Source organism: Columba livia, chromosome 1 (assembly GCF_036013475.1).
Source record: "Columba livia isolate bColLiv1 breed racing homer chromosome 1, bColLiv1.pat.W.v2, whole genome shotgun sequence".
In the NCBI taxonomy this organism is placed as follows: Eukaryota; Metazoa; Chordata; class Aves; order Columbiformes; family Columbidae; genus Columba; species Columba livia.
This window is the reverse complement of record NC_088602.1, coordinates 97418005-97445698: the sequence shown is the minus strand read 5'-3', so window position 1 is coordinate 97445698 and position 27694 is coordinate 97418005. Positions and strand designations below refer to the sequence as shown.

At 42.0% G+C, this 27694-nt stretch overlaps 2 protein-coding genes across 3 annotated transcripts in view; one reads left to right on the top strand and one right to left on the bottom strand.

Moving 5' to 3' along the window:
* The window catches only part of LOC102086208 (V-set domain containing T-cell activation inhibitor 1-like), a 36343-nt gene extending 21565 nt beyond the window's left edge, over positions 1-14778 (top strand). For both annotated transcript variants that reach the window (XM_065069574.1, XM_005501732.3), the window contains 5 exons: positions 2972-3055; positions 3455-3507; positions 8546-8896; positions 10017-10052; positions 12819-14778. In XM_065069574.1, coding sequence (XP_064925646.1) covers positions 3048-3055; positions 3455-3507; positions 8546-8896; positions 10017-10052; positions 12819-12922 — 552 coding nt within the window. In that variant the 5' untranslated portion in view covers positions 2972-3047 and the 3' untranslated portion in view covers positions 12923-14778. The remainder of the gene's footprint in view (positions 1-2971; positions 3056-3454; positions 3508-8545; positions 8897-10016; positions 10053-12818) is intronic.
* A 5884-nt stretch (positions 14779-20662) lies between these two features.
* GATD3 (glutamine amidotransferase class 1 domain containing 3) lies at positions 20663-27385 on the bottom strand. The gene is made up of 7 exons (XM_065069584.1): positions 27131-27385; positions 25046-25098; positions 24194-24307; positions 23716-23835; positions 22776-22868; positions 22305-22461; positions 20663-21685 (listed from the first exon to the last, which is right to left on the bottom strand). Exons 1-7 carry the CDS (start codon positions 27242-27244, stop codon positions 21557-21559), a joined length of 780 nt encoding a protein of 259 aa, XP_064925656.1. The 5' UTR covers positions 27245-27385; the 3' UTR covers positions 20663-21556.
* Between the last annotated feature and the right edge of the window lie 309 nt (positions 27386-27694).

The window sequence follows — 27694 nt, the reverse complement described above, 5'->3', positions numbered from 1 at the left end:
ATCACTGATGACCAAACAGCTGCCCACAGAATTCAGAGCGAGGTTTAAAGCAATAGGGGAGACAGAAAACAACACAAACACACACCCACTCCACAACGAAAATGACACAACCACAAACAAACACATCTGCACACAATATGGTGCCCTGGCTCATGCACAGCATCTCTGTCCAAGGCATTTTCCTCCATCCTGCAGTCCCAGCTGTCCTGACTGCAGGGCTGTTCACAAAGGAATGTCTTTAATATACCACACCACTATTATTTCCAGGATTAACAAAGCACTCACCAAAAATATAGTTTTCTTAACATATTTTGAAGGAAGCATTGGGGTGCTCCAAGAGCATAAAGCCTTCAACAGTAGCATTTAAACCTTTTCTCACCCTCAACCCTCCTGCACTGGAAGGAGACAACTTGAATAAATTTACTTTGGGACACAAAGTCCTGCTATTCTACAGGCCCTGGGAACTGTTTGGTTTCTTGGCCACTTGATTGATATAATTTTATTGCAGGCTGAGCTAATATGTTCAGTAGATGGCCTCACACACAACACAAAAGTTGGATGACAGAGACATTGCCAAGAAGCTATGAGTCTTGCAATTTAATCATATGCTTTAAGCATATGCTTTACGCCTTAGTTATTTCAGATAAGTCAGCGTGCTAAAAAGTTATTAATTAGTAGTTTAATTCCTCAGGAAGTGATTCTTCATTGCAAAGCCTTACTCAGTTAATTGGTTTAACCTCTGACAAAACTCCTAAATAATTCCTGTGTCAGATTAAAATGTATAGTAAATGGATCAACTTTCAAACTTGAAAAAAATATTTCTTAACTTCCTAAATCTCCATTTAATTTAAGCCAGCACTTAAAGGACGAGAGAAAAAAATACATAGATGCGCAATATCAAATAGAAACTAATTCTTTTAAATATTGAGCCATGTGGTGACTGAAACATCTTACACCAGCCAGGAACAGATCTCCCCTTTAGTGGACCAAGAACAATCCTTCCGGAGGCTCAGTGTAAACATTTTTATTTCAAGTAGAGTCAGCTCAATCCAGAAATATTTCAACTAAACAACACTGGATTAAGCTAAATTGAGGGTCAAGTGCTAGAGTTAAACCAGCCTGAAGCATTCCAGCTGCTAGATATTGCTTCCTAAAACAAAGACTTTGCTCCTCCTTTATGCATAAACTTAGACTTCAGTAGGGAAGTAAGAAAAGCACATGAATGGAAAGAGAGCTCAACATTCACATGCAATTTGGTATTTCAGGTGTGATCTCACTTCCCCCCACCCAGTCCAAGACTTGTACAGGCATTTGTGAGAAGCAGAAACCTGACAGAAACTCTGTGAAATTAAACCAACCAAAGCCAGAGATGCAAACAAGCCGGCTGGGCCGGAACAACCACCTCTGTGTGTTTCTTGAGTCAGTATCAAAACTGTTGGAAAACCAACAGCTCTTCAGAGAATGACACCACTTCTAGGAGCTCTGACTTTTGGGTCATTCCTGTCTGCCATTATTGCACCTTTACATGGTCTTGTTAGCTGGCCACGCCTACAAAATTTTTGGTTCTTTCTGCATAGGAAGACATCTTAAGGACACCCTTCACCTACAGATGGAGTGGGCATGGTACCACTAGAGAGCCCAGCTGCAGAGCACCAGCCACCAGGCTGCCCTGCACCTCTCTGCTGCCTTCACGGCAAGCTGCTGTGGAGCCCAGGTTCCTCCAGATGCACTTGGTTCTTGTCCCAGTGCCAGGCCAGACCACAGGATGAATTTGCTCCTGATGTTTTTGCAGAGAAGCCTTATGTGGAATGGAAGATCTGTACAAAGCTGAGAGGATAAACTCCATGGAGCACCACGGAGAACTAGTCAGGCAAACAAGAGTGGCCCCATCAGCATCTCAGTTTCATTTACAAAAGACAGGCAGGAAATGTGGAACAAGCTCACTTAGCATAAAGTTACACCTTTGCTTGAAACAATAACCATTACAATGGGGAGGAAGGCAACCACAGGAGAAGTTCATCAAAAACATGCTGGCCACACTGGTTTTAATGTCAAAGAAGCCTAAGATGGCAGATGGCTTGCACTGAGTATCAGGAAGGGCTGGCAAATGAAGCATAACCAGGGCTTGGGCCACAGGAGAAAAGAAGAAACACAGAAATACAGCTCTTGGACCTTGCTCACCCCAGGAAGCACCATTACACCAGAAGCAATGGGCAGGAGAACACCACCAGCATCTTCCCCAGACAGAGCTGCCTCAACAGGAAGGGAAGAGGACCTTGGCTAAACCACCACTTCCACTGTCAGCATTATCTCTGGGGCACACTGGTGAAGAACAGTCACTCAGATATTTGTACTTCTTAAGCTATGAGATGTTATGAGGACAGGGAGAGGAAGCCCAACATACCACATTCTTCCCTCCTCCCCAACTCTGTTCCTTCCCCCCCCAGCTTTGAAAAAGTACATGATTTAACAGCCTCCTCAAATAAGTTCTTCTAAGCAGCATTTTCCTTATAGGCTTATTAGCTGTGTTTGTATTTTGTTGGTAGACGTGGAGCTCAGGTGGTGAAATATTTGGCATTCTGAGGCATGGTGTCTACACCTCTTGATAAATATAATACCCATTACGTTTCAACACCTTCTTTGATCTCAGCTGACTACAGAGCAAGAATCCCTTCACCGGGTTGAAAGCTCAGGGTTCATCAGTGCACTGTTTGTGACTCACGTCCAGCCTACATGTGAAAATAAGTGTGCTCCATATATTTTAAGAGTGTGTTCAGGGCATAAATACACACTTGTGTATATAATACAGAGAGTGTATACAGCGAGTGTACATAATAAGACACTTTATTATATGCATGGAATGAAAGAAAACTGATTGAACCACAGCAAAACAAATACTAGTAAATAACCTATCAAATTCTGGAGAAATGCTTATGGCAACAAAAATTAAGAGTCTTCCACTCTCTTGCAGAGACAGAAGTAGCAGCTGGAGCAGCTGGTGAAGCTAACAACACTGAGGGATTCCTAAGGGCTGGGAAGACACAAAAATGAAGTGGTAAGCTACGCTTTTCTTGTCCTGCCAAACAGCTGAAGTTAAGGAGCCAAGCAAATTGTGTTTATTTACCAAGAGAAAATAATCTCAAGAGCAAACTATGGCTATGTATATGCAATTAATTTTGTCCACATGAGAATGCAAGGGGAAGTATGGGTCTGGTGTCTGCAACTGAAGCCCCATCGCGTTACACCCACTGAGAAACCTCAGATCTACAGGCAGGAGATATGATCCACACCCAAACAAGACAGGGATTCTAACCCATCCAACTCTGTATCCAGATTCTCTTCTCAGATGAGGGAGTTGCAAAACAGACCATAAATTATGCTAGAGAAAAGGTCCTTGATCTCCGCTCTAGTGTTCTAACAAAGCATTCAGCATTTCTCTCTCTCACTTTATTAGGGAGACTCCTCTCTGGATGGTTGCCTGCTTACTGTTTGCATCTCTTCCCAGAGGTAAATATACTACAATACTCATCTAGGAATTTGTGGAAGTGTTTATATGTGAATGCACAAACCACAAACTAATAATCTTGGAGCAAAACAGAACAGATATGTGCTTTGTTTTGAATGTCTTTCATCACAGCCCAAATTTTGCAAGTATCTATAATAGCATTGTGATAAACCTCTGCATCTGAAAGAAGTGGTTTCAAGATTAAAGTGTTTCAGGCCCGCAAATCTCTACCTATAAAGTTTATCCTGCCCACATCCTTAAAAATACCCTACTATTCCCATAATACTAAGAATGACTTGGAATCTCTTCCTTTACAAACCCCCAAATGCCTTGCATCTCTTTTTGTATTTAAACATATTAAGTTGCTGCACTTGCTAGAGGCATAACCAGGCAAGTGAAAGGACTGGAGCCCAGCAGCAGTGTCTCTCCCTGAATCTTCGCACATGCTCTGCCAAGTTCTAGCAAAGCTGGGTTTCTGACATTACATATAGGTTAGACATAGTCATCCCTATGCAAAAGATACACTAGTATGTGCCAGTGAGGAAGTTTTTATACAAGCTGCAGGAGCAGCTCCCTGTAATGTCCTTATCTGACGCTTAAATGCAGCAATATTAAAACCTCTGCATGTGGTCAAGACTCCTCTCTTTGCCCAAAAGGGCCTCAGTTTTACCAAGTGCTGTGGTGGTTCAGGAGGTTACACTTTGTCTAGAACTAGTCTTCCTCTCTCTTCTAGAAGCACAACTGACATTTTTTAGGGAAAATTTTCACATGTCTTAAAGTAGTGTGAGTGCACCTGCAAGCATGCAGAACCATCTGAGTGATCATCCTTTGACTCTTTCCTTCCTAAAGTAAAGGAATTCCATTCAGTGTTTCTGGGCAAGCAACTGGGATTGCAAACAGCCCCCTGCCCTCCCCAAAATACTTTTGTACATAGTCAAGACATGAGCTTGTAAGGAATCATGCAACATTACCTTGTCAGGATAACACATTTGAGTTTAAACTCATAAGTACTCAGAAACACAAGAAATTCCCTGTTGCCTTGTTTCTAACACTGAAATGTTTTTCTGCTACTTCCACCATTAAACTACTTTATCTACTGTCAGAACTGAGCTGATATCACCATAGCAAACTTGAGAGATAGATACACTCAAGAGCTTTCCACTTCCAAGCCCTTTTTCCACAAGACATAAACTCTAGATCACCTACTGACATCCCAGATTCCTCCAGTACAAACAATGTATAATTAATTAACAAAGATAATTACCCTAGATCATCCTCAGAAGGGAAAAGGAGGGGGAAACAAAAAAAAACCCAGTCTCTGTGATCTTCTCTACACCACACTTTGGATACTAAAGCAGCAGTGTTTTCTCACTGTAGAAATCTTAGAAACTGGTTAAATTAGCACACTCAACTTCACCTTAATAACCTGAAGCTTTTGGGTAACATTTAAAATGCACACAAAAAAACCCCTACAAAATAAACTCATCTAACTTTATATTTGAGTCTTACAACTGCAAGGGAAAGCTACATTCCAACACACATTTATTCCACAGTAGAGAACTGCACCTTCCATATGCAAAGTTTACCAGGTAAATCCAACAAGCACCACCCACCCTGCTTCACACACCCCAGCAGCAGCTTCAGTCTGCTGGCCGGGCAGCCCTCTGCTTCCACACCTCTTGATACCTCAATAGCCTCAGCAAGAAGCTTAAGGCAACATCACCAACCTTCAGCATGACTTCCATCTTCTTCTGAAAGCTGGCTTTCCTAACAGCACTTATTTAACTTGCACCTCTTCTTCCTATCTTAAGAAGCTCTCATGCAGCTGTAGGCTCTGTTAAATAACTCATTACAGACAGATTTCAGTCACCTGTTTTTGTCCCAGGCAACTGCAGGAAAGCCTGTTTTTTAGCCTCCTGCTGCCCTCGTTTCACCAGGTGAAGGCAGAGTAGGGTGGGGTGGGTTGAACACCATGAGTGTGTAGAGTCACCACAGATGTTACAAGGTTTACACACCAGATTATGCAGGAAAGGAACTATTATGCTGGGCTCAAGTATGCTGGGCACTGCTGTCCCCCATCTTCACAAAAAGAATTAAAAGCCAAAAAGAAAGCAGGTGCACTCCTAAGAGCACTATCAAATTTAGAAGTGACCACAATCAGAAGGTAGGATCAACACCCTTTCTCCCTCTTCTGCTCTTTAAGCAAGTGCTTATTGTCAATTATTCTGAATAGAGCTAAAAGTTTTATTGATTTCAAGATTATCTTTCCTTCACCCATATGCAACAGCGTACATTGCAAACACTCTCACTCCTAATGGCATCCTGTGACAGGACTCATCCCACCAGAAATCTCTTCTGGAGGCTCATGTCTTCACCTGAACCTGAGCCTCAGCAACCTGATCTAGTTGAAGATGTTCCTGCTCATTGCAGAAGGTTTGGACTAGATGAGCTTTCAAGGTCCCTTCCAACCCGAACTATTCTATGATTCTTCCAGGGCTTCCACAACACCTGCAGCAGCCTCAGGCATGCTCATCTCCCTGCTGTGCTTAGCTAACCATGGCTACCATAACTACAGTCTGCTTTTAGACATGGCCTTGCTTCAGAGAGACTCTGCTGAGCACAGCCTTACTGGGCTTCCCTGGCCTAAACAGCTCAGGGATGGGTCTCAGGCTGCTCCCTCCCATCCCTGCCCTTCCTCAGCTGGTGGTGGCCCTTCTAGGTGTCCCAGCTACAGCTAATGGCCCTGCCTGGGTATGTCACTAATTGCAGGGCTCAGGCAACCTCATTGGAGAGTGTAGGGTAATACATGCTATAGCAGTAAGGGCACAGTGCAGTGGAGGCTGAGCTTTATTATAAATAAAATAAGACACTTCTTTGGATACTGCTGTAATTCAGGTTCCCCTTGAGAAGCAAAAACTGGTCAGCAACTGATACAGTGTGAAAATGGTTGAGCTCTCAGCACAGTGAGAGGAGTCTTGTTCCACTGATGACTGGGCAAAAGTAGACCAGGATTTTCAGCTGAAAAACCTGAAAAACTAAGGAAATCTGATACTTGATGAAAGAGTTGTAATTCAAGACACTTGCTTGGCGCTGCAGTTTTGCTCTCTGAATCGTACTTTTCCTTCTGCTTTTATGTCTGTCTGGATGGACACAATGTGACTCCAAACAAGCCTCAAAAGAGACACTGATAAATATAGAAACAGAGGCCTGAGCATTTAACAAGCAGAACCCTGGCTGATGTCAGTGACTTCAAGGGGGAACTGGGACTCTCTTCAGTCTTTAGCCCAGTATATGCACAGAGCTGGTGCAGACCTAGAACACAGGAATGACGACACTGTAACCAAAAACATTTATTTCCATATTTAGTCTGATTACTTACCCCTTATGCTTCACAGAACTTTGGCCATGAAAACAGATTGAGTTGTTTCACAGTAACTTTTAGCTTTTCTTCCTGGCTCAATTGCAAGCTAATGTTGCTTTTGTTCTGCTCCCTGCTGGGGATGAAATTTTTCCATCCAAATTAATTAATCTGCATTTTATGTATAAAATCATTTTATGAAACAGGTTTAGTCAAAGTGCTAATTTAAGTCCACATTCTGTGCTGGAAATATCTAGTTTTTCTATGCTTTAGAAATGCACAGAAACCTTCTCCCATACCACAGACTTCCCCTAGAAAATATAACACCACAATCCAGTAAGAGTTGCCTTACATGATAGCGTCAGATTCCCCCATTTGTGCAAGTTTCAGTATACTTTCAACTAACTTGTAAAAATTTATAAAAATAATTAGTATCAAAGTTATTAAATTAACAGTGTACGTGAGATGCGTCTGGCTTCCTGGCCTGCCTGCCTGTCTGTCTGTTCACCAGCAGGCCAGCCGCACCATGCTTCTTGCACGTCACGGAACTGGTTGGTAACATCTCTGCCCCATGTCCAGGTCACCCACACAAAGTATCTGGCTCCCCGAGGCCTTGGAAAAGTCATTTACCTAAAGTGGGAATGACAGACCTTCTTTGTGGCATACTGGGAGAATAAATATACCAAAGAGTATGAGAGATCCAGGGACGGGCTGGCAAGAGCCCTGAGGGCACCTTGAAAGACCTACTGAAAAAGGCTTTGTTTTGTCAGACCTTTTGCAAGATGTCACAGCAGAAGGGAGATGGGGCTCTAGCACATTATTTAGAAATCAGGAACCCCTCTGGTGGGAGTTCATGGGATCATAGAATAGTTTGGGTCGGAAGGGACCTTCAAAACTCATCTAGTCCAAACCCCCTGCAATGAGCAGAGACATCTTCAACTAGGTCAGGTTGCTCAGGTTCAGGTGAAGATGTGAACCTCTGGAAGAGCTTTCTGGTAGGATGGGTCCTCTCCACAGGATGCCATTAGGAGTGAGACTGTTTGCAATGTATGCTGATGCACATGGGTGAAGGAAAGATAATCTTGAAATCAAGAAAACTTTTAGCTCTATTCAGAATAATTGACAATAAGCACTTGCTTAAAGAGCAGAAGAGGGAGAAAGAACATCTTCACCTGAACCTGAGTTCAGAGAGACCAAACTCATCCAGGACTTTTCTCTTGCTGATATAACACCTTTTTCACATTTCTCCTTTTTTCAGCCAGACTTCAACTTGCTTAATCCTGTCTGCCTGTCTTCACTTTCCTGCATCCCCTTCTGCCTTTGTGAACTGGCCAATTCATTAGAATCGAATCTGACACCTGGTCTCAAAGACTAAGAACCCCAGAAGCTGGGAAAAAAATCACCAGCTAAGGAGACAAGCTCAAGCAGCACCCACACTGACAAAATGAAGGCAACTTGCAAACAGCAACATCTGTCCTGCTGCACAGCTGGCTGGGCACTGGGCACACAGGGCCCTCAGCACTGGCATGGCACATGCTGCCTCCTGCCTGGCTGCAAGCAGGAGGACACAGGCAGAAGGAGGAGGAGGAATAGAGGCAAGAATGACACGATGAAGCCATATTATAGGAAACCTGGTGTCCCTGGCTCTGCTGAGCACTGAGAAAGTTGTCTATTTTTTTTAGTTCCAGGTCAACCAGACACAACGTGCTATGCATTTGTTGGAGAAACTGTCATTTTGCCATGCACCACTACCTCTCCTGGAGAGCTGATCCTTTCTAAATCAATGCTCTACTGGCAGATTGAATCAGTCTTAGTGCACTTTTTTCACAATGGGCAGGATTCGCTGAGTTACCAGGACGAACGTTACCATGGCAGAACTAGTCTTTTTTTGGACCAGATGAAGCACGGCAACTTTTCCTTGAAGCTCTCCAATGTCCAGTTATTGGACACAGCTGTATATACTTGCATTTACAAACAGACTGGGGACCATCCCAACAAAACGCAGAAATCTAAAATTAATCTCATTGTATCAGGTAAGATATTTTTGATTCAGAGGGAGGGACCTGAGGGAAGCATTTCTTGTTGACAAACCGTATATGACCATCAACTGAGATCAATTTTTAAAGCAAATCTTCACTTAGTTCCACTCTGTTCCTTGCTTTTCTTGGAAGAATAAATTAGAAGGAAAAAAAAACACAACATCTTTGTTAAGCTTCAGCACAGCATATCCACAGAAGTAGCAGAAGACACTAATGAATAATGAGGTCTCACCAGCTTTTAAGCAGTTGGTTATTTACGGGTTTGCATTGTCCTAGACTCACCTTGTCCCAGAGGAACAGGAGACTTTATTTCATTATTTGCACTTGAGTCTGTGAAGCAGGATTAGTTTCATCTCTGGCAACTGGATCCAAAGTTCAGGCCATAGACCCTTTCAGATGAAAGACAAGCAGTTGCTAATTACCTTTGCACTGGCAGCTGGAAGATCTGGATCTGGTGTCAAGGCTGGACATATGCAACAAGAATTATTAGTTTTCTTCCTCAGGAAAATGAGCGAGACCATAACACATGCTTGAATCATGTCAAGCAGCTGAGCAAACATGTTTGAATTACCTACAAGCATGGCCAGTAGAATGATGGGACATTGGGTTTGCACGGCTGACCAACTAAAAAAACAAATTAAAAAAAGGGGTTACAAGTCCAAACAAATAATATTTTTTAAGGAGTTTTGCTTGAATAAATCGTCTGGAAACTTTCATTATGGTCAACCAACACACGTTTTATTCAGCTTAAAATAATCAAAAAGTTATTTTCTAGTAATATAAACACTTTAATATCTTTGTTTTAATGCAGGAAAAACATTTTTGAAATGTAAAGTGAAATACTTTTGTCCAGAAAACTTCAAATTGAACTGTTCTGCAGATTTCAAAATAAAAAAAATGTTGAAAATGCAGAATCAAAATGTTTTCACCATCTCATTTTTGGGAGCAGCAAAGCATCTTTAATTCTGTTATCATATTTAAACTTTTATTTTGTTTGACAAATGCATTCTTTCTCAGAAAAAAAACCCACAACACTAACCCTTAGAGCAACTATCAGTACCTTTTTCTGTTCTAGGCTTAAACAAATAACTTTGGTTATTGTGTTTTCTTCCAGCGCCGTCTAGCACTGAGGAGGCACCTTCCCCTTCTGGTAAGGCAACACTGCTTAACCTGCTAAGTGTCTAAGTGATTATCCAGTGTTTTAATTTGAATTTGCAAGATTGGTAAAATGTACTGAGTAGAGAAAGTCCAGCAGACTTACGGTGCTTGCTCTCTCTAAGTCTAGCAAAATCCAGCTGTCCCAGACAGGGAAAAATATCTTCACCACTAACACAGACTTAGACCACAGAAAGAAAAATACTGAATTGCCAGCAGTCACTAGTCCATAAAGCTACTCAGCATAATTGGCATCATAAAAACCAATAAAAACCAAGTAACACGGAAGCCATTCAGTTCTTGGAGTTAAGGCCTTTGTAAATTACCTTAGTATGAATGCACTACCAGATCAAGAGATTTGGAAGGTCCTTTTGGGTAAATAAAATAATAGATATTCTAAAAATACACAATTAATGACTCTACCTAAGCTTTTCTGGGAAAATGAAAGTAGATCTCACCCAAAGGCAAGTCTGAAGCATAGTGCAGATCTAGGTTTAATAATGATGGAGAAGTAACTACATTAGGGTCATTTGTAAACACTTTTGGAGTGAATGCAATACAGAAGGGCTGTCCAGGTCTGACAGGTCATCGTCAGGAAATTCTCCTGTAAAAATCCTGCTTGTAAGCCAAATTATTCTTATTAGCTCTGCAAAGTCTTAAATTGGTATCAAACCTGTAACATTTTGTCATATTAAAATCAATAGCTGCATGTTGTATTTTCCTCACTGTAGATGAAAGATACAATCCATTACAGAACAATAATTACATTACAGTTAACGTATTAAGTTCAGCCGCAATATGACGTTACAGCCAGATTAAGCAGCAATAAGTTCAAACAGAAACTAAGGAAGAGAAGTGTTCCGCTGTTTTATCTCATGATCACACAGAAAAAAATCAGCTCTGTACTTCATGAGCAATAAACAGCTTGAAAAATTACAGAAAATATTCTTTTTAGACCTAAGATAGCTCCCCAAACTGGCTTAAAGGTCTTTAAAAACCATGAAGTTAAATTCAAGATGGTATCGTGTGCCTTCAGTGGAACAGCACCACATTATAACATTATAAAAGCAAACAGAACAGGAGCTAGAATATCTCTAGCTGTTACCTTCCACAAGAAATAACAAATTATCAGGAGTCAAACTTTTTAATGCAGTAGCAATGGAAGCTTCTCAAAACCAAAAGGTTAAGTAGGCTGTATTTAAAAGAGGTGATTGTATGTTTGACTCAGCTGAAAACTTTCTGACAACTTTTCCTCAATGTAAGCTATTTCTTATGGTGAGAAGTTATTTTTATTGAAAAAGCAAACAAACAAAACCCACAAACAAATGAAAACCCCTGAATGGAACAAGGGGCAGTGCTTCAGCTTTGCTATAGGAGAACAAACCAAATCACACCCTTTGCACACTTGAAGGTTCTTGTACTGCTGGATTTTGGGGAAGGAAGGAACAAAAGTCTAATTTTTGAAACATAACGTTTTGCAAAAAGGAAAAAATACTTCCTGTTGTCAACTTTTTAAAAATCTGCAAGTCCCATTTTTTTCATTTTCAGCAATTTCTTAAGAAAGGAAGAGAATCTGTTTTGTATTAGTTGTTACTTTGGAAGGGACTTCTGAGTTAAATGACCTGATGGGAACAAAGACACAGTACACAGAAATAGTTCTCAGACTTCGCAGTCATCATAACTAGATGAGCAGATATTTATTATTTTCAAATAAAACAGAAGGAGTTTTGATTTGTTTCACTTTGCTTCATTTCTATTTATTTGCTGGCTTGATTAGTTTTCCTAATTATTTTAAAGAGCCTAATTTTACTGTCACCTTACTGTCACCTTTCTTGCGAGACTCCCCCTCGGACGATCGAATCTTGTTTTAATTTTTTTCTGGGAAAAATGCAAGTGCCAAGGGCTGGAAGAGGTCACAGGAGGCCAGGAGACTTGCTACAATGCTACATTTATTTCGAAGCGTTACTGAGGACTACCCAATGTTTACTTGCTCTTTATGCTTTAATACCACATACTACTTCTAGGAAGAGGGGGAGGAAGCCCCCCTACTAGCAATAAGTTAACTGCAGCGATGTTGTGAAAGCTGCTACCATAGCAACAGGAGCAGCTTAAGAATTGGTACAGAAAACAATATACAGCCTCATCTTCCCAGAGAAGGACTCGAACCTAAACACTTATAGGAAAAATTTCTCTACACAGGAAGTCAGGGGTTCAAAATGTTTGGTTGGTTGGTTTTTGCTGGTGTATTACATCCAGCACGGGTCGCAGCCACCATCTGTGCCAAGGATAATCTGTGCCCTGTGTCCACATAGTGGCTCACATACCAAGAGCGGCACACAGTGCTGCTACCACCTAAGCATCTGTGGCCTAAACTTTTTAATACTTATTACCATTATTTACAGACTCTTAATCACAAGGCCCTAAGTAGGCAGAATGATAATGTGTTATACATGCTTTTAGTTGTTGTTCTATCGGGATTTTAAACAAGTATTCTCAGTCCTCCAGAAAAGGAAGTTGTGTTCATCGTTGCTGAGTGTCTGTGCCTGTTCTATGAAGGAGAAAAAAATAATCTGTCACCATACCTTGCAACTGTTTTTTCTGGATGGTACACACACACACAAACAAAAAGGAGAATTTTGAAAATGAGCTAAAATCCACATAATGTCACAGTCTTTCACAAACAATATGTCACACAAAATTCAAATACACTTCTTGTCAAGCCACTAGTTACATGCTGACTTTCTCTTTTTTATTTTTTCAGGACACAGCCAGGTTTCCTTCAGGAGCCCTGCTGATGTACCACGTCTGGCTGTGCTTCCCATCTTTTTCCACCTCCTGGTCATGCTGGGGGTTTGTCACTTGTAGCTGGGGAAGCCCACCTTCTCTTTGGGGAGTTCTCCTCACCAGAGGACCTCGCTGGGCAGGACAGCTCTGCAGGGTTAGTGTGACAACTGTTCCACGTGGAAGAAGCACCAATAGCTGAAAACAAGCCTAGCACTAGGTGTGTATGTCCTGTATTTTGGTGTTCCGCAAAACCAAAGGCAACAAAACTCAGAGGTGGCAAGTCTGATTTTTCATTTGTTTCCCATATCCCAGTTTCAGTGCTGCCAGTATATTTTATTTTGGATTTTGTAGTTTTGCTTTAATGACAGGATAAAAGACTCACAAAACTACAAGGTCACGTTATAACTGACCTCAGTGAGATCTTTTGCCTAAGATCTCATCTGCTGTCCTTCAAGAGAACTGAAAGGAGGATAAAGAGTAACTAACTACCCTCTGTGTCAGATAAAAACTGGAAGACAGAAGATGCTCACGGTTGGTGAAACATAAGGATGGAAACCTTGGGAAACTTGAGCCTGTGGAACTTTAGCTTCTACTTTTACCCTTAAGCGTCATGAGCTATCAGTAACTTTTTTCCACAAGAAATGTATTTCTTCATCGGAAGGCTGAAGCTGACCTAGAAAAATAAAGGACGTTCATGAAATATGAACATAGAGGAAGGAAGTGATGTATTATTACAAAATCCACTTCTTAAATAAGCCAAAAGCTTTAGGAGGTTGAATAAAGTATTTTTTCTTTTGTCATGAAACACAGAAAGTTAAATGTTATCATCACGCAAAAGCTGGATTCTTAAGCTAGAACTGTGCAATAAGAAATTGTTACTGTGACAATGTTACTTCTTGAAAAATGGTACCTTTGGAAGAAAAAAAAGAATTAAAAGCTAGTAAGACTAATTGTAACTGATACCTATGCAAATTAAATGGATTTAGTTCTGGAAATGTTTGATTCAGGTAGCATAAATGTCCTGTGTAAAACTAAGACTGAAAGGATCCTTTGTACCAACAGTATCAGAGAATCATAGAATCACAGAATCAGCCCTGCTATGGTGAGGGGAGCTAACGAAAAGATTTAACTCACAGTCACAGAATCACAGAACAGTTTGGGTTGGAAGGGACCTTCAAAGGCCACCTGGTCCAAGCCCCCTGCCATGAGCAGGGACACCTTCAACTAGATCAGGTTGCTCAGAGCCCCGTCCAGCCTGGCCTGGAATGTCTCCAGGGATGGGGCATCTACCACCTCTCTGGGCAACCTGGGCCAGTGTTTCTCCACCCTCATTGTAAAGCATTTCTTCCTCACGTCTGGCCTGAAGAAAATGCAGAAGTTTTGTTTCCGGCCAGAGCTGCTGCAACTGCCCTCTTACAGAATCAAGTAGCATCTGGAGAACCACTGACCTGGGCTGGGAAACAGCAGTGACTGCCCCGCACTCCTCCTGGCTAAGCCTTCAAGCAGAGGGAAGTGCACACATAGAGTCGTTTTGATTTGGAACAGTTCCACCCTCTTTCCAAAGGAAAGACAGGATTGTGTTTGCAAAGAAGGAAACAGAAATAAAATAGAGCTTTAAATGGTATCCATTGAGGTAAAGGACTTTCTTAACAAAGGGCCCTTTCCCCGTGGTGGGGAAAAGAGACAAAACCCTGTGCACAGCCTGTGCTGCTGCAGCTGCAGTGAAGCTCAGTTGGTACTTAGACTGCCCTGGGTACAGAGCAGCTTAGCGTAGCAGCTGGGGTCCCACTTCACAGAAAGATTTGAATAGAAGAATTGTACATACTGTGATTGTCCTTTGTGTCCTACACTCCAAATGTTTATCTCATATTCCATGTATTTTTCAAAACAAAAGTTGATTAAAAATAAAAACCTAAAAAAGAAAAAAAAAGAAAAAACCCTGAGGAGAGCAATTGCTTGGTCTCTAAGAGCTCTTTATTTGTATTCCAGTTGTTCCTACAGTTAGCTAGGCTCCCTGTGCAATCAGAAAAGTCAAAAAGGTGGCATCTGTACAGGTCTGTTGGTCCCAAAAGTCTGAACTGCATGCCCTCATCTCAAGGATGGTATAACTTCTAAAATCTAACAGCCACTTAAGCAGCCCTCCACTTTTCAAGAGCTGTTGAGGCAAACAAACAACACAAGCAGCTCTACTCACAAGTACAAGCTGTGTGATTATATAGCTGCATTTCTCAGGCAAGCAAATGATTAATTACCTAAACACCTTTATTTAGGCTGGCAGGGTTAGAACAGAGCCTCGCTGCTGCAGAGAGGGACAGCCCAGTCGTACATTTACTGTGCTGGCTGGTGCCTACAAGGGTGCTCAATTCCCTCCGTCCTCTGCCTCATTCACCCTCAGAAGCGATTCCCCCTGCCTGTGCAAACTGGCATGAATCACAGTAAGCACATGAGCAGATGAAGTAGGAGGAATGAAGGGTGAGGGGAAGAAGACTGGATGACCTCTGAATGTTGCTTACAATCCTACTTTTTTATGACTCAGATTTGCAGCAGCACTTGGGACGTTTAAACGCCCCTGTTTATTATATTCTCCCAGCGCACTAGTTAATGCCGTTCCCAGTAGTAATATATGGCCACCATTCTGATTTCCTGGGAGACTGCAAGGGAAGGTTTGAATGACGAGCAGACCTTGATTTGGCTTTCCTTGCCTGGGTGGTGACACAACAATCGTCTGTCTTGAAGTTCACTCAAGTGCAGAATGTGAGCAGCACACACTTCTTGTGTTTTCCAGAGTTTCATCACGAATGAAAGGGACAGCTTTGAAAACAGCGAAGCACAAAAACAATTTGCACGTTTAAGGAGAAGGAATCTCTACTTCTCTCACCTGTAGTACCTTCGTGGCCCTCACCTATGTATTTCATATGGCAAGATCATAGACTGATAATCCACTACATTAAAGAAATAAAGAAATTCTTGAGCATTATTCTTGCAAAAAAACAGGTGTAAAAGCAAGTTAATGTATTCATGTTTAACAATGACGCTGGTAAGAGACAAAAAGAGTTACTTTCCTCATGTTGCGGTTTATCCAGGTTTATGCAGTGAGGTCAGTTTAACTGGTTAACGCATTTTGCTGAGCTCCTTTCGGTTCCACACAATGTGGGAGAAATGGCCCATATAGATCATCAGCAATAAATACATTCAACGTGGAATTTCCACCATTATTTCAGCTAAATCTGAGGGCAGTCATTCACATGGCATGATACTCAGCAGCTGAATAGAGGGCTCTGAAAATAAGCATGAAAGGTGATTATTTTAAAATATGCAGCAGAAAATTGCGTTTCAATTGTTTCGACCTCTGGGATTGTCCAAGTTTAGCCCCTTCTCTTCCCCTCTCTCTTTCTGCGGAGATTCTGACCACCACTGAAATCACCTTGGGAATGATAACGTAATATCAGTTCCTTAATTCCTCTGAGGGCTAAGGCTGACCCATGCAACAAGCAAGCTTCCCCTCGGCCACTGCAAGCCACAGGGAGGAGGAAGAAAAATAGCTCAAACAAGTTACTCAAGCCCTGGAATGTAGGCAACTCTCAATTATTTGAAGATAGAGGATTATCTAAACTCCCACTCTGAAAAAATAAAACCACTGTATATGTATACACATACATATAAGATACTCATAGCTTGCAAATGCACAGACCCTTGAAGAAACAGTGTTTCCTTTCAGGAGTATTTCTTGGCCTGACAGAAGTCCCTCCCTACGAACCTTGGGTTTAGGTCACCTTGGCTATAATAGCATTATTATTTAAAACAAAACAACAAAAATCAAACCCCCAAAACCACCACCAACAAAAAAAAACCTCACTGTGTACTTTTATGACTTTATACTACACTTTCCCTCATTTTTCCGTGATTAGTAGCACAGGAAGGCTTTAGAGCTCAACAGGGGATACCACACTGTGGGGAAGAAATTAGTCTTAACAGGACAGCAGGGCAAAGGCATTCATTAAGGATGCAATTGGATTTGCTATTTACTTCCATTAAACAAGTTGGAAGCCTCATTTGTTTGGTTCCCTCTACACGTCCAAAATGCCAACACAAACACATCATAACCCAAACACGTCACCGAGAAGGCAACAACTGGGACCTCGTGTCCAGGTGAGCACACAGCGCCCCCGGCTCCGTCGGAGCCACCAACCAAAGGGTAAAACTGAAAAGCACATCTCGGTCTCTAACTCTCATTCCCTTTTAAAAGAGGGAAAAACAATCAAACAAAAACAAAACAAATCAAAACAAGAAAAAAACCCCCACCAAGCAATGCTGACAAATTTGTGAGCACTGCAACAATCTGCAGGGAAACATTTTGTGAAGTGTTTTTTGCATTTAAGCGTCAACGAGGGCAAAATGGGGCAACCAGGGCAAAGTGGGGCAGGCAGAGACCCAGCTGAGAAGTACCAAGCCCCACACACACCACACAAGTTAACCCCACCGCTCCACGAGAACACCAACCAGGGTATTTATTACCACCGTGTTTCAGTAAGACACTGTTCTTAAATGCTTTCCACAGATCAAAAATGCCAGGATCCGTCAGCCAGATATCACACACCTCCTTGTGGAGGCTTGAAGAAAAAACCGTCTTTCACTTCTTATTTCTGACGGCATTTAACAAAACATATTCATCATAAACTTCTGTCCACTCAGCTGAGACCAGCAAACCCCTCAGCAGCGCCAAACAGCCCTAGGGAAGGAAAAACCCAACTTGGCAGACAACTGTATTTATTAATCTCTAAATGCATATGGAATTTCCTTCCAAATTTACAGTGGCTGACAGCCAAGATGACAATCTTACATCTTCCACCAAAGTTAAATGACTGTCTATTAATAAAACAACTTTAAAAATATGCATGTCAAAGGTCTGTACTCTGCACATTACTGTGAAATTAGAAAGAATTTAAAAATGAAAGGCAATGCTGGTGCAAAATACCTTCTCCCTTAGAAAATGTTATCTCCGAATGATGGAAAAAAATAAGGGTAAAACAATGCTCTGCATTGTGATTTTTTTCTGAAAATGAAAAGTTGTCCTTGATTTCCCTAGTGCATATCTGTTTGTCCCATCCCCACCAAATGTCCAAGCCTTCAACACTGACAACACCATACGGGTACCTCACTTTTTGTAATTACCTTGAAAAAATGTTTCAGGCGCTCAGTAGGAGCCGGTTCCTTAAGCATTCGTTACAATGCACAGCCCTGGTCTCAAACAGTCGCCAATAGTGAGGCCATGATTTTAAAATACTGCTGTTATTTTAGCAGATCAGATGTCCTGTCAAATTTAGGTGAGCTTTTCAATTTGCATATTCAATTGTTAGCATGTGCCACTGTGATAATCCAGCCTGGAAGTCACAAAGACAGGAACAAACATGACCAACACTGGATCTGCTTAGAAAAGGAAACGGTGCATTACTTGTAGTCTTCATTATTTGGTATCTGGATTCAAGCAAGAATGTCAGAGGACTGTAAAAACAGGCACCATCTGGATCATCTAGCAAGCAACTTACAACTGTTGGTCACTGCTTATTAGTAATTTCTTCAAAAAAATTTAATAAGGCATCTTTTTCCTCAGCAGACCTAAAACTAAGCAAGAGAAAAAAGAGCTTTTCTTTTTCCTCAGCAGACCTAAAACTAAGCAAGAGAAAAAAGAGCTTTATGCTACCACAGCTGCACTTAGTAGGAACTGCAGATATGAGAAACCCTAAATACAGACACACAGCCCTGCTATGGTGAGCGGAGCTAACGAAAAGATCTAACTCACAGCCACAGAATAGTTTGGGTTGGAAGGGACCTTCAAAGGTCATCTAGTCCAAGCCCCCTTTAATGAGCAGGGACATCTTCAACTAGATCAGGTTGCTCAGAGCCCCGTCCAGCCTGGCCTGGAATGTCTCCAGGGATGGGGCATCTGCCACCTCTCTGGGCAACCTGGGCCAGTGTTTCGCCACCCTCAGTATAAAAAATTTCTTCCTCGTATCTAACCTGAATCTCCCCTCCTTTAGTTTAAAACCATTACCCCTTGTCCTGTCACAACAGGCCCTGCTAAAGTCTGTCCCCAACCTCCTCGTAGGCCCCTTTTAAGTACTGAAATGCCACAATAAGGTCTCCCCAGAGCCTTCTCTTCTCCAGGCTGAACAGCCCCAAGTCTCTCAGCCTGTCCTCACAGCAGAGCTGTTCCAGCCACCTGATCTTCTTGGTGGCCTCCTCTGGCCTCTCTCCAACAGGTCCATGTCTTTCCTGTACTGAGCACTCGAGTTGGACACCATACTACAGGTGAACGCAATTTAGATCACTCTTGTATCAGATGGTGGTACCATTAACACAGGCAGCTGTTGTTCTCCTCTCCCTCTGCTGCAGGGATTTCAATACCATCTCTGTTTTGTCATACTTTTTGTCACCAAATTTCTTTTAAAACTGCTGCAGACGTAAGAAAGACTCATATTTTTAAATGTCATTACATTTTACATGAACGATGACCTCCCACAGTCTGCTAAGCCTCTGCATACAAAATTTGCATTAAAAGCACTCACTTATGTACAAGCAAATCTTATGGAGGAAATATGCACTGAATCACACAGAGACAGTTCTAGATTCCTTTTCTTATCAACTTGATACTGAAAATTTCCTACAGAATCTGATGCACAAGCAAAAAAGTTTCAGAATATGTCCAAAATCCACTTTATGAACCATGGCTGCTACCATGATGGTTTCTGTGCATGATTTCTTTGTAACCACACAGGAGTCTGTGATTTGCAAAAGAGAACTCTATAAACCTCTAAGAAAACAGTGCCACATCTTTGAAGTGCAAATTCAGATCTTCTAAATCCTACCATGATTATTTTAGAAACAAAAAATTAATCACATACTAAGAGGCTTCAGAAGCAAAACCCACTTATTCCATGAACACTGATTGAGCCACTTGAGCATACCCAACACTCATATTTAAGCTTCTTTCATCCTCTTTGCTCACCCTCCAACAAAAAATGTAATTCCATGTCCCTCACAAGTCTTCAGCCACAAAGAGTATTTACCATACACAGGCTAATGCTTGTAGATTTAATTTATGAAACACATAATACTGTCTTAAAAATAGGGACATGTCTGTCATGTAAAAGGAATTTTAATACAAGGTAAAGGGTGTCATTTTGGTAGTTTGAATTTAAGAAATGTTGCTTCCTGCTAAATACAAAGATGACATATAACTTGGAAAGGGGGAAGGAGGCTTGCGGCCATTAGAAACGACGCACACCAAGATGCAGACAAAGATTCACGCACAGACAGAGATCTTGTTGAGGAAGGAGCGCAGAGCCGGGCAGAGCAGAGAGCTGAGCCAGGCTGAGGCCTTCTTTATTAATCAGTGACAATCTATAGGATTTACAGATACAGACCCGGACTAAGATGTTACATAAGATGTTTTTCCAATAATTGTTATTAAAAAACTCACCACACTGATGTAATCTTTGTTTCAGTTACGTTCCCACTCATTCACGACCAGGCCCAAGGACATTCACACATCATACATATAGGGGCAGTCTTCTGACCTGAGGTACCATTCTCACTGGCCTGGGCTATCACTTCTCACACTCATAAAAACCACACTTCTGTATAATCTGTCCAAGGCCCTTTAGCTGGAACTGCTGTTCCCACAGAGAGGCTCAGTTGGATTCTGTATGGAAAAAACGTCACACACCTGAAGAGAACTGAAAAGCTGAATAAGTGCTAGAATGTATCATCCAGCATATGTTACTAGAGCCACTTGTAAAACAAAAATGAAGGCACAAGGAATAAAGGCAAAATTTAATTTATTTATACATCATTATTCCAGACATTCAATAATATTTCTTTAGAGAAAGCTTTATTACCCTAAAGCAGACAAAGTGAGGATAATTTGAGATTTTTTCCATCCATTGCTAGTCAGGCAACTACTTCAGCATGGATGTTATCCTCAAAAATTGTGCGTCATATCAGCAGATATTTTCTTCTTCATTTCAAGACCTTTTTAGCTATAATGGGCCAATGGATGAATTTTTCAGAGTGCTAGTGTTGTGGCAGTTAAGATGTATCCTGCTGCTGATTGATACTCAGAATGGCTTTTTGTGAAAACAGGATTCTTTGAAACTGATAAACAAAACATCAATCTTTTAATTAACACCAAGCTAAAATTAAGATGTGGAAGATGTCCATTCCCTTGATGGCTGATCATAGATTTTAGTTCACAGATATAGGCCTGAGCACATAAACCTTGAATGATGCACCCATTCCTCTCTACTCCCATCCTTTGTCCACTACATCTACTGCGACTGCATCTGCCATGTCTCTGCAACACACCTGTCCTCAGCTTCTGACAGGGCCTTCAGCCTCTTTTTGTCCCCATAGAAATGATTTGACACCGCTGCATCGAGAGGACCAGTTTCAGAACACGTCTGCCCAGCCATCTCCAGCTGAAAAAGTTCAAGAAAATGCTCTGTGCCTCAGGCCAGGCTGCTTGTGCTCGGTAAGCTGTTCTGCAGGCCCCTTGCTTGGAAAGGGCATGGAAAAACATGCAGCTGGGAATCAATCAGCTTCAGCTTCCTATCAGCATTCACTAGAGTGTGCACAGGACAAGCAGGTGAAAATGTTTCCATTGGTCCATACTGCATTTGATATTACATCTGAAATTTAAGCATCTCTGGGTTTCTTTTATTTGCCAGTTAATTTTAGCACATTCTTTACCATGGCCCCAATGCCATCAAAGATCTTATGTAATTCTGTTTCACACATAAATGCTGGGGTAGTAACCACCTTGTTCTTTGTATCCACATGAGCTTCGTAAAAGGGAGTTAAGGAAAACACAGCCTATGTCTCACTTGTAGATGCTGTCTGCAAAATAAAGTATCATTGGCAAAACCTCGTAACTCCACTATCCTATTAAAAAGTACCTCTAAATATATTATACCTTCCAGCTGGAAAGACAGCTGCAACCTATAATCCAAAATACTAGAAGCTGGTTTTGCCAGAAATACAAACACTTCAAGAGCAATCTGTGGGAACGCTCAGAAACAGAAGAAAACCTACAAAATTTACTGTAATGAAAATGTCTCTGAGTACAATTTGATTACAGCACTAGCCTTCAGGAAAAGAAAACACATCTCAAAGAGAACTGACAAATTGTAACTCATGTCAGTTTTATGTGCAAATTTACTCAGCATTTACTGCATTACCACGTGTCCAGCAGAGTTCTACGGCAACAACTAAGATCGACTTCTAACTACATAGCTGCGTAAGATAACAATGTTTATAATCATGCACTGTATTACTTGCTCTCTGCTGTACGTTGTATACCCCCAGTAAACCATAACAGGAAAAGCACAGACCCTGCACGTGTTCCTTACTGTAATGACACACGACTAAACAGTCTCTCAACAAGGAAATTAGCAGGAAAGGATATAGTTACTTCTTTCACACAATGCTTTCCTCCCAGCTCTTTAATGGCTCCTGCAGTCCCTGCATAAGGCCACTTGCCACCTTCCTCTTCTTCATGGCCCACAGTCACTTCAGCACCAGAGAGAACCTTTGCTGCCAACACTGGTGAAATGCAGCAAAGACTGCAACAAAAGTAATTATAAGAGCAGTTTTACAACAGCATCCTTTCAAAACTTGGTCATAATGGAAAAGATTAAAATTGACAGAGTCTTAACAAGGCAACTTCCACTCAGCATTTTCTTAGCTTATTCTGTGATGAGCACCTACACACACACACATTTCGAAAAACCCATTTAAAAAAAAATAAGCTACAACTGATACAAAATGGAAGATGCTTTTTCCAGTTCCAACAATAACAGCTGCACACAACCACCAAACAGACAATGTCTCCATTCTCACACTATCAAACAAACGCCCCTCCAACTAACATACGTACCCAATAGGTTTGCCTGCTTTGTGGAAGTCTTTCAAGACACGTTCAACTTCTCCATTCACCTTGCAATCTTTCCCATCAACAGCAAAGGTGGATCTGCCACAACAAGAAACTTCACACGTAACTGAGTACAAACGTACAAATGGAGATGCCTATCTGCCCAGAGTGGCTCCCAAGGGTCATCACAAATTTAGTAGCTTTTAAGAAGTGACTGAAAAAGCCTGGAGTTGACCATCAATGCTTTAACCGAAATGACTCACTTCTAAGGCTTTAGTATGTCAGAAAGTCCCTTACTTGATATAAACATCAGAAATAAGAATTATCTAATCAGCTAACTAGGATTACTGAGAAGTGGAATAGAAATGTTTTCAAAGAAGAAAAATCTGTAAGAAGAAAAGGGAAATAACATTAAGGTTTCTCAAAGCCAACAAAACGGCAGATAAATAACAAGATTATCAGTATTTCACATAGCTAACTCCTTTCTTTCCCTTTTTGTTTTTGAGCTAGCTGTTGTTCTATTGTTACTAACGCAAGAGGGGAATTTTTGGTAGGCAGACATGAAGAAACAGAATTATAACACTAGGAACACCTGAAACAATTTAAGTTCTACCTTCACCTCCCTCAGGCCGGCCCAAAACAATCACCACAAGGGCGGGGGAAAAAGGACTTCTTGTGCATTATCTAAATTCCAGAGTTCTCATCAACATTGTTTGGAAAATTTAAAATGTGACAATGCCTATAAGAATAATGACTGGAAACCATCATGAACAGCATAACTAAACTCCAACACTTTGAAAGGAGTTTTCCATATTAAATAGTGGTTACATACGTAGTAAATATGGCCATTTATAGCTTCCTGATTTTATTGTGTGAATCATAGTTGATTATGAATAAATGATCATGAATATTTAGTTGAGGAGTTTAATGTTTAGTTGGCACTCACAAGTTTTTAGCAGCTCCAAATCCACCAGGAAATATCACAGCATCATGATCTGCTGTCGTGAGCTTAGCCAGGCTTGCAATTTTACCACGAGCAATCCTTGCAGATTCCACTAAAACGTTCCTTGAAGAACCAGAAATAAAACAATTAGATCAATTAAGCATTTGTGCATAGAAGAGCATAACAAAAGTTTTGGCAGAGGAAGAGGAGGAAACAAGAAGAACCATGGTACTCAATAACTGAAGTTATCGATGCCACTGAAATACTGCCACTGGGAAACACAGGCTTTAAGAGACTGTATATAATCAAGTCCAGAAAAGTCATTTAATATTTTCTCTCCAGTCAAACCACCAGCTTGCATAAAGCTACTAAAGCCAGTCAGCAAGGTGCTACAAGTGCAGTTCCAGGCTGCTGTGTCTGAAGAATGCCTAAGAGATGGAGGCTCAGCAGTCACGGAAAGCACATCAAACACAGACTGTACCTGGACTCAGCTTCAGCTGGTTGCCCTTTACTGTGGTCAATGACATGCATCTGAGGAACATCTGGAGCATACATCTGCACCTCAGCTCCCCCACGACTAAGGTGTACCAGTATGCTACAAAAACAGAGATAAAACATGCTGAAAACCTTGTAAGAGTTTTACCTGACTCCTAAGTCTTGCTACAAATACTCCACCACCTGATTTTGAAAGAAGAGGAGAAATACACATGCTACCAAAGCATACTGAGCATGTAGCAACAAAATCCCTGCAGGTAATGCCAAAGTGCAAAGCAGAACAGAACAGTTTGGAAGCAGGGTCAGGTATGCCAAAGATAAGTTTCTTCGTTCAGTGCTCTTACAGCAGGCAACCAGGAAGAATGAAAACTTCCTTTCTCATCGCAAGTCCCCAGCTGTTATGGAAGAGTCTCACGATTAACATACCTATGTGTACATTTAGCAATTAACACTAAGAGTTAATAATTCAACTTGAGTATTAACAATTCTAGTGTTAGATTCAGCCCCAGGAACAGAAACTCAAAGTGACTATGAAATGAAGTCTTCACTTAATGCTCTTGAGATTGATTCTGGAACCCTGAATTTCTGTTTCTGAAGGTAAGTCAGTCTCTCTCAAACTCCTTGCTCTGGCATCACATGCATTGTGCTGCATCTTTGGACAACCACTGAGCACTGCAAGAACGTGGCCTGAGCTTCCAATTATGCTGTGAGAAAACTGTTTCATCATACATCTTTCAGGACAACTTTGATGACCAGAGAGAGCAAAACTGAATTCAATAGACTGCTGTAATGTAAAGGAGACTTTTTTTAGGGCTTACAGTTTCATAAAGCAACTTACGCCGAGGCCTCATGGATTTCTGTGCCATCATAGACACCACAACCAGACAGGACCTGAAGTAAGAAAATCAAGAGATTATTTCAGGTGATACAAAACTTCCAACCAGACCTTTCACAAGTCTTGTAAGATTTAAAGGAAACAGCAACAAAACTCCCACCACCATTCCCTTCCCCCCCAAAAAAAAAGAACAACTTAGCAACAAGCTCTTTACTAAACGAGTCCACATCCTGCTATTAGCACTGGTGTTGCCATCTGACATGCTGAAGAACTGGCATTTCCTATTTATAGCTACCCATCACAGACAGGCCTCAGAAATAATTAACGTTTATTTATCGGCTTGTGCATTTATTCCTCAGACTTAAACTGACATGATATCCTTGAGTATGTTTTTATTGTGCACACAATGGGTTATTCTGAGTTTCATACGTGCATTTATGAAGTCTCCATACCCATGTGAAATACTGTCTCATCCAGATGTACACGAAACAGATGTGGGACAGAAGTACACTTCAAGGTGACACTTAAGATAAACTATTTTACCTGCTGCTGTATTTTGTTTGATGATAGTCATCAGAGATCAATAGCTAAATCACTTTTAATCCAGAGAATAAAAAGCACAAAGCAATCAGCTATCCTTGTGTGGGCAGAGAAAAAAACATTTTTTAAAAATCCAAGAAAAAAAGTGATTATAAATACAGAACAAACAACTACAAACACCACCACCACCACAGAAAAAAAACCCAAGGGATTATCTAGTTTATCTAGTTCCTTAAAGTGTGAACTCTTGGTTTGGTTTGGTTTTTTTTGGTTGTTTACCTTGAAAGAATAAAACCCAGTTAAAGAGAGTCAATTTATTGACTTTACTCTCTTCCCTCCTGATTTTATCTCAGTTTTTTAGAAGCTTGAAAGCTTTTAATCACAGACACATGAACAGAAACTCACAACTGAAACTGTCTTAGAAACGCTGGACTCGAAGGGGCTTTCAGATCACAACGTCCTGTCCTCTGCTCTCACAGGCACAGCATCCCATCACCACTTCACCCAATTTCTTGTGTCTGCGCTAATCCTAACAACTCTGCTGCTCAAATACTTAAGAGCCACCTTCTGCTTTCCAACTTTTTATCTTTCATTTAAGTGAGACTGAACAAATATACAAGCAACTTTAGTTATTTTCTGTAAGCAATATTTTAAAAATGTTTTTGAAACTCCCTGGAAGTACTAAAACACTGTCTTCTGTTATTTCAGTACCTGCTTGCTGACAAATCCATCTTCTACAATAGTCAAGAAATTTGTATCACTCATGTCAACAGTAACATTTGTTACTCTTTATTTAAAAAGCTGTGGTTTGCTAACATGGCAGAATTCCTGGCAAGTTACCTTTTAGACACTTGGAACAGCATTCTGCCCATGCCTGAGCCAACTCTGCCCCAAACAGATTTCTTCATGCAGGTAACACCTTATAACTTCTTTACATTTTATGCTGTCAAGACCATGCAACGCTCAGGCTTCAAAGACTGCCCACTGAGCTCCAAAACTGGGTATCCATTTGGGATGCCATCTACAGCCTAAACTTTCCTTTGGCAACCAGCAGCTCTTCCACTTTCTTATGTATTTTTAACATGCTCTACCTCCTTCCGACAGAGGAGCATAACCGAGCTTAAATATTTTCCTGTGTCCTGCCAGTACCTCCCCCAATCACACTATAAATTAGTTGAAGCTCAGCTCTTTGAAGCTCAGCTCCTGACCAACAACAACCACCTGAAAGCCAATTTCTATGCGTTTCCCACTCCTGGTCTGGTTTCCTCCAAGTTACTCAGCCCTAAACCGCTTTATCTTCTCACTTCAGCTTCTCCCGACGCTTCCCAGCCGCCGCGGCCACCAGCCGGGCCTTTCCTAGGCCCCAGGCCACCCCAAACCCTCCCACCGCCACCACCGGCCCCGCCACCGGAGCGAACCCCGCTGCAGCGGCGCCCTTCCCGCGGCACCGGGCTGAGTGTGGATGGAGGCAGTGAACAAGCCTTCCCCGCTGGAGCTGCCGCGCTGCCCCGGCCCGCGGCCGCCGGGGCCTCCTGCCCCGTTACTCACCACAGCGACGCGCGCATTGCGGCGGCGCCCAGCGGAGCAATGGAAGGAGGCGAGGCCGCCGGGCGCTGCCCGCCGCAGCGCGGTGCAGAGGGCCGGCCCGCGGGAGGCCAGCATGGCCGCGGGCGGTGGGAGCGGGCGGCGGAGCGAGGGCGCAGGGGCGGCGGTGCGGGCAGCCGGGCAAGGCCGCAGAGGGAAAGGGCAGGCCGGGCCGCGACTGGAGGCCGCTGCGCCCTTGGCAGCGCCGGGGGAGGAGGGCGCCCCCTGGAGGCGGGGAGGGCGGGGCCTCGGTCCCTTCCCCACCTCGTTTAGCAATAATCAGAGTAGTCATAAAAAATAAGTAAAACGTGCGTGGAAATAAATCCCTGAAACTTGTTCTGAACACCAGCCTAGCAGCAGCAGGTTCTTTTTGCAAGGGGAAGGCTGGAGCCACGAGGTGCATGCAGGCCGAGCGTGGCAGGGGGATCACACCCGTGCAAGGGCAGCAAGAGGCTACTGAGCTGTTAATAAAAACAGGGTAAACAAACCAACATACAGGGTTGTGTTTTTCTTTGTAGGGTCTTGTGA

What these genes read in the sequence shown, in the direction of transcription:
- GATD3 (XM_065069584.1), bottom strand. Translation starts at nt 27,244, where the DNA reads ATGCTGGCCTCCCGCGGGCCGGCCCTCTGCACCGCGCTGCGGCGGGCA. An exon ending in TTTGGAGCTGCTAAAAACTT is followed by an intron (nt 22,869 to 23,715) that starts GTGAGTGCCAAC and finishes TTGTTGTGGCAG; the next exon opens with ATCCACCTTTGCTGTTGATG. An exon ending in AAAGCAGGCAAACCTATTGG is followed by an intron (nt 22,462 to 22,775) that starts GTACGTATGTTA and finishes CTTTTGTTGCAG; the next exon opens with TCTTTGCTGCATTTCACCAG.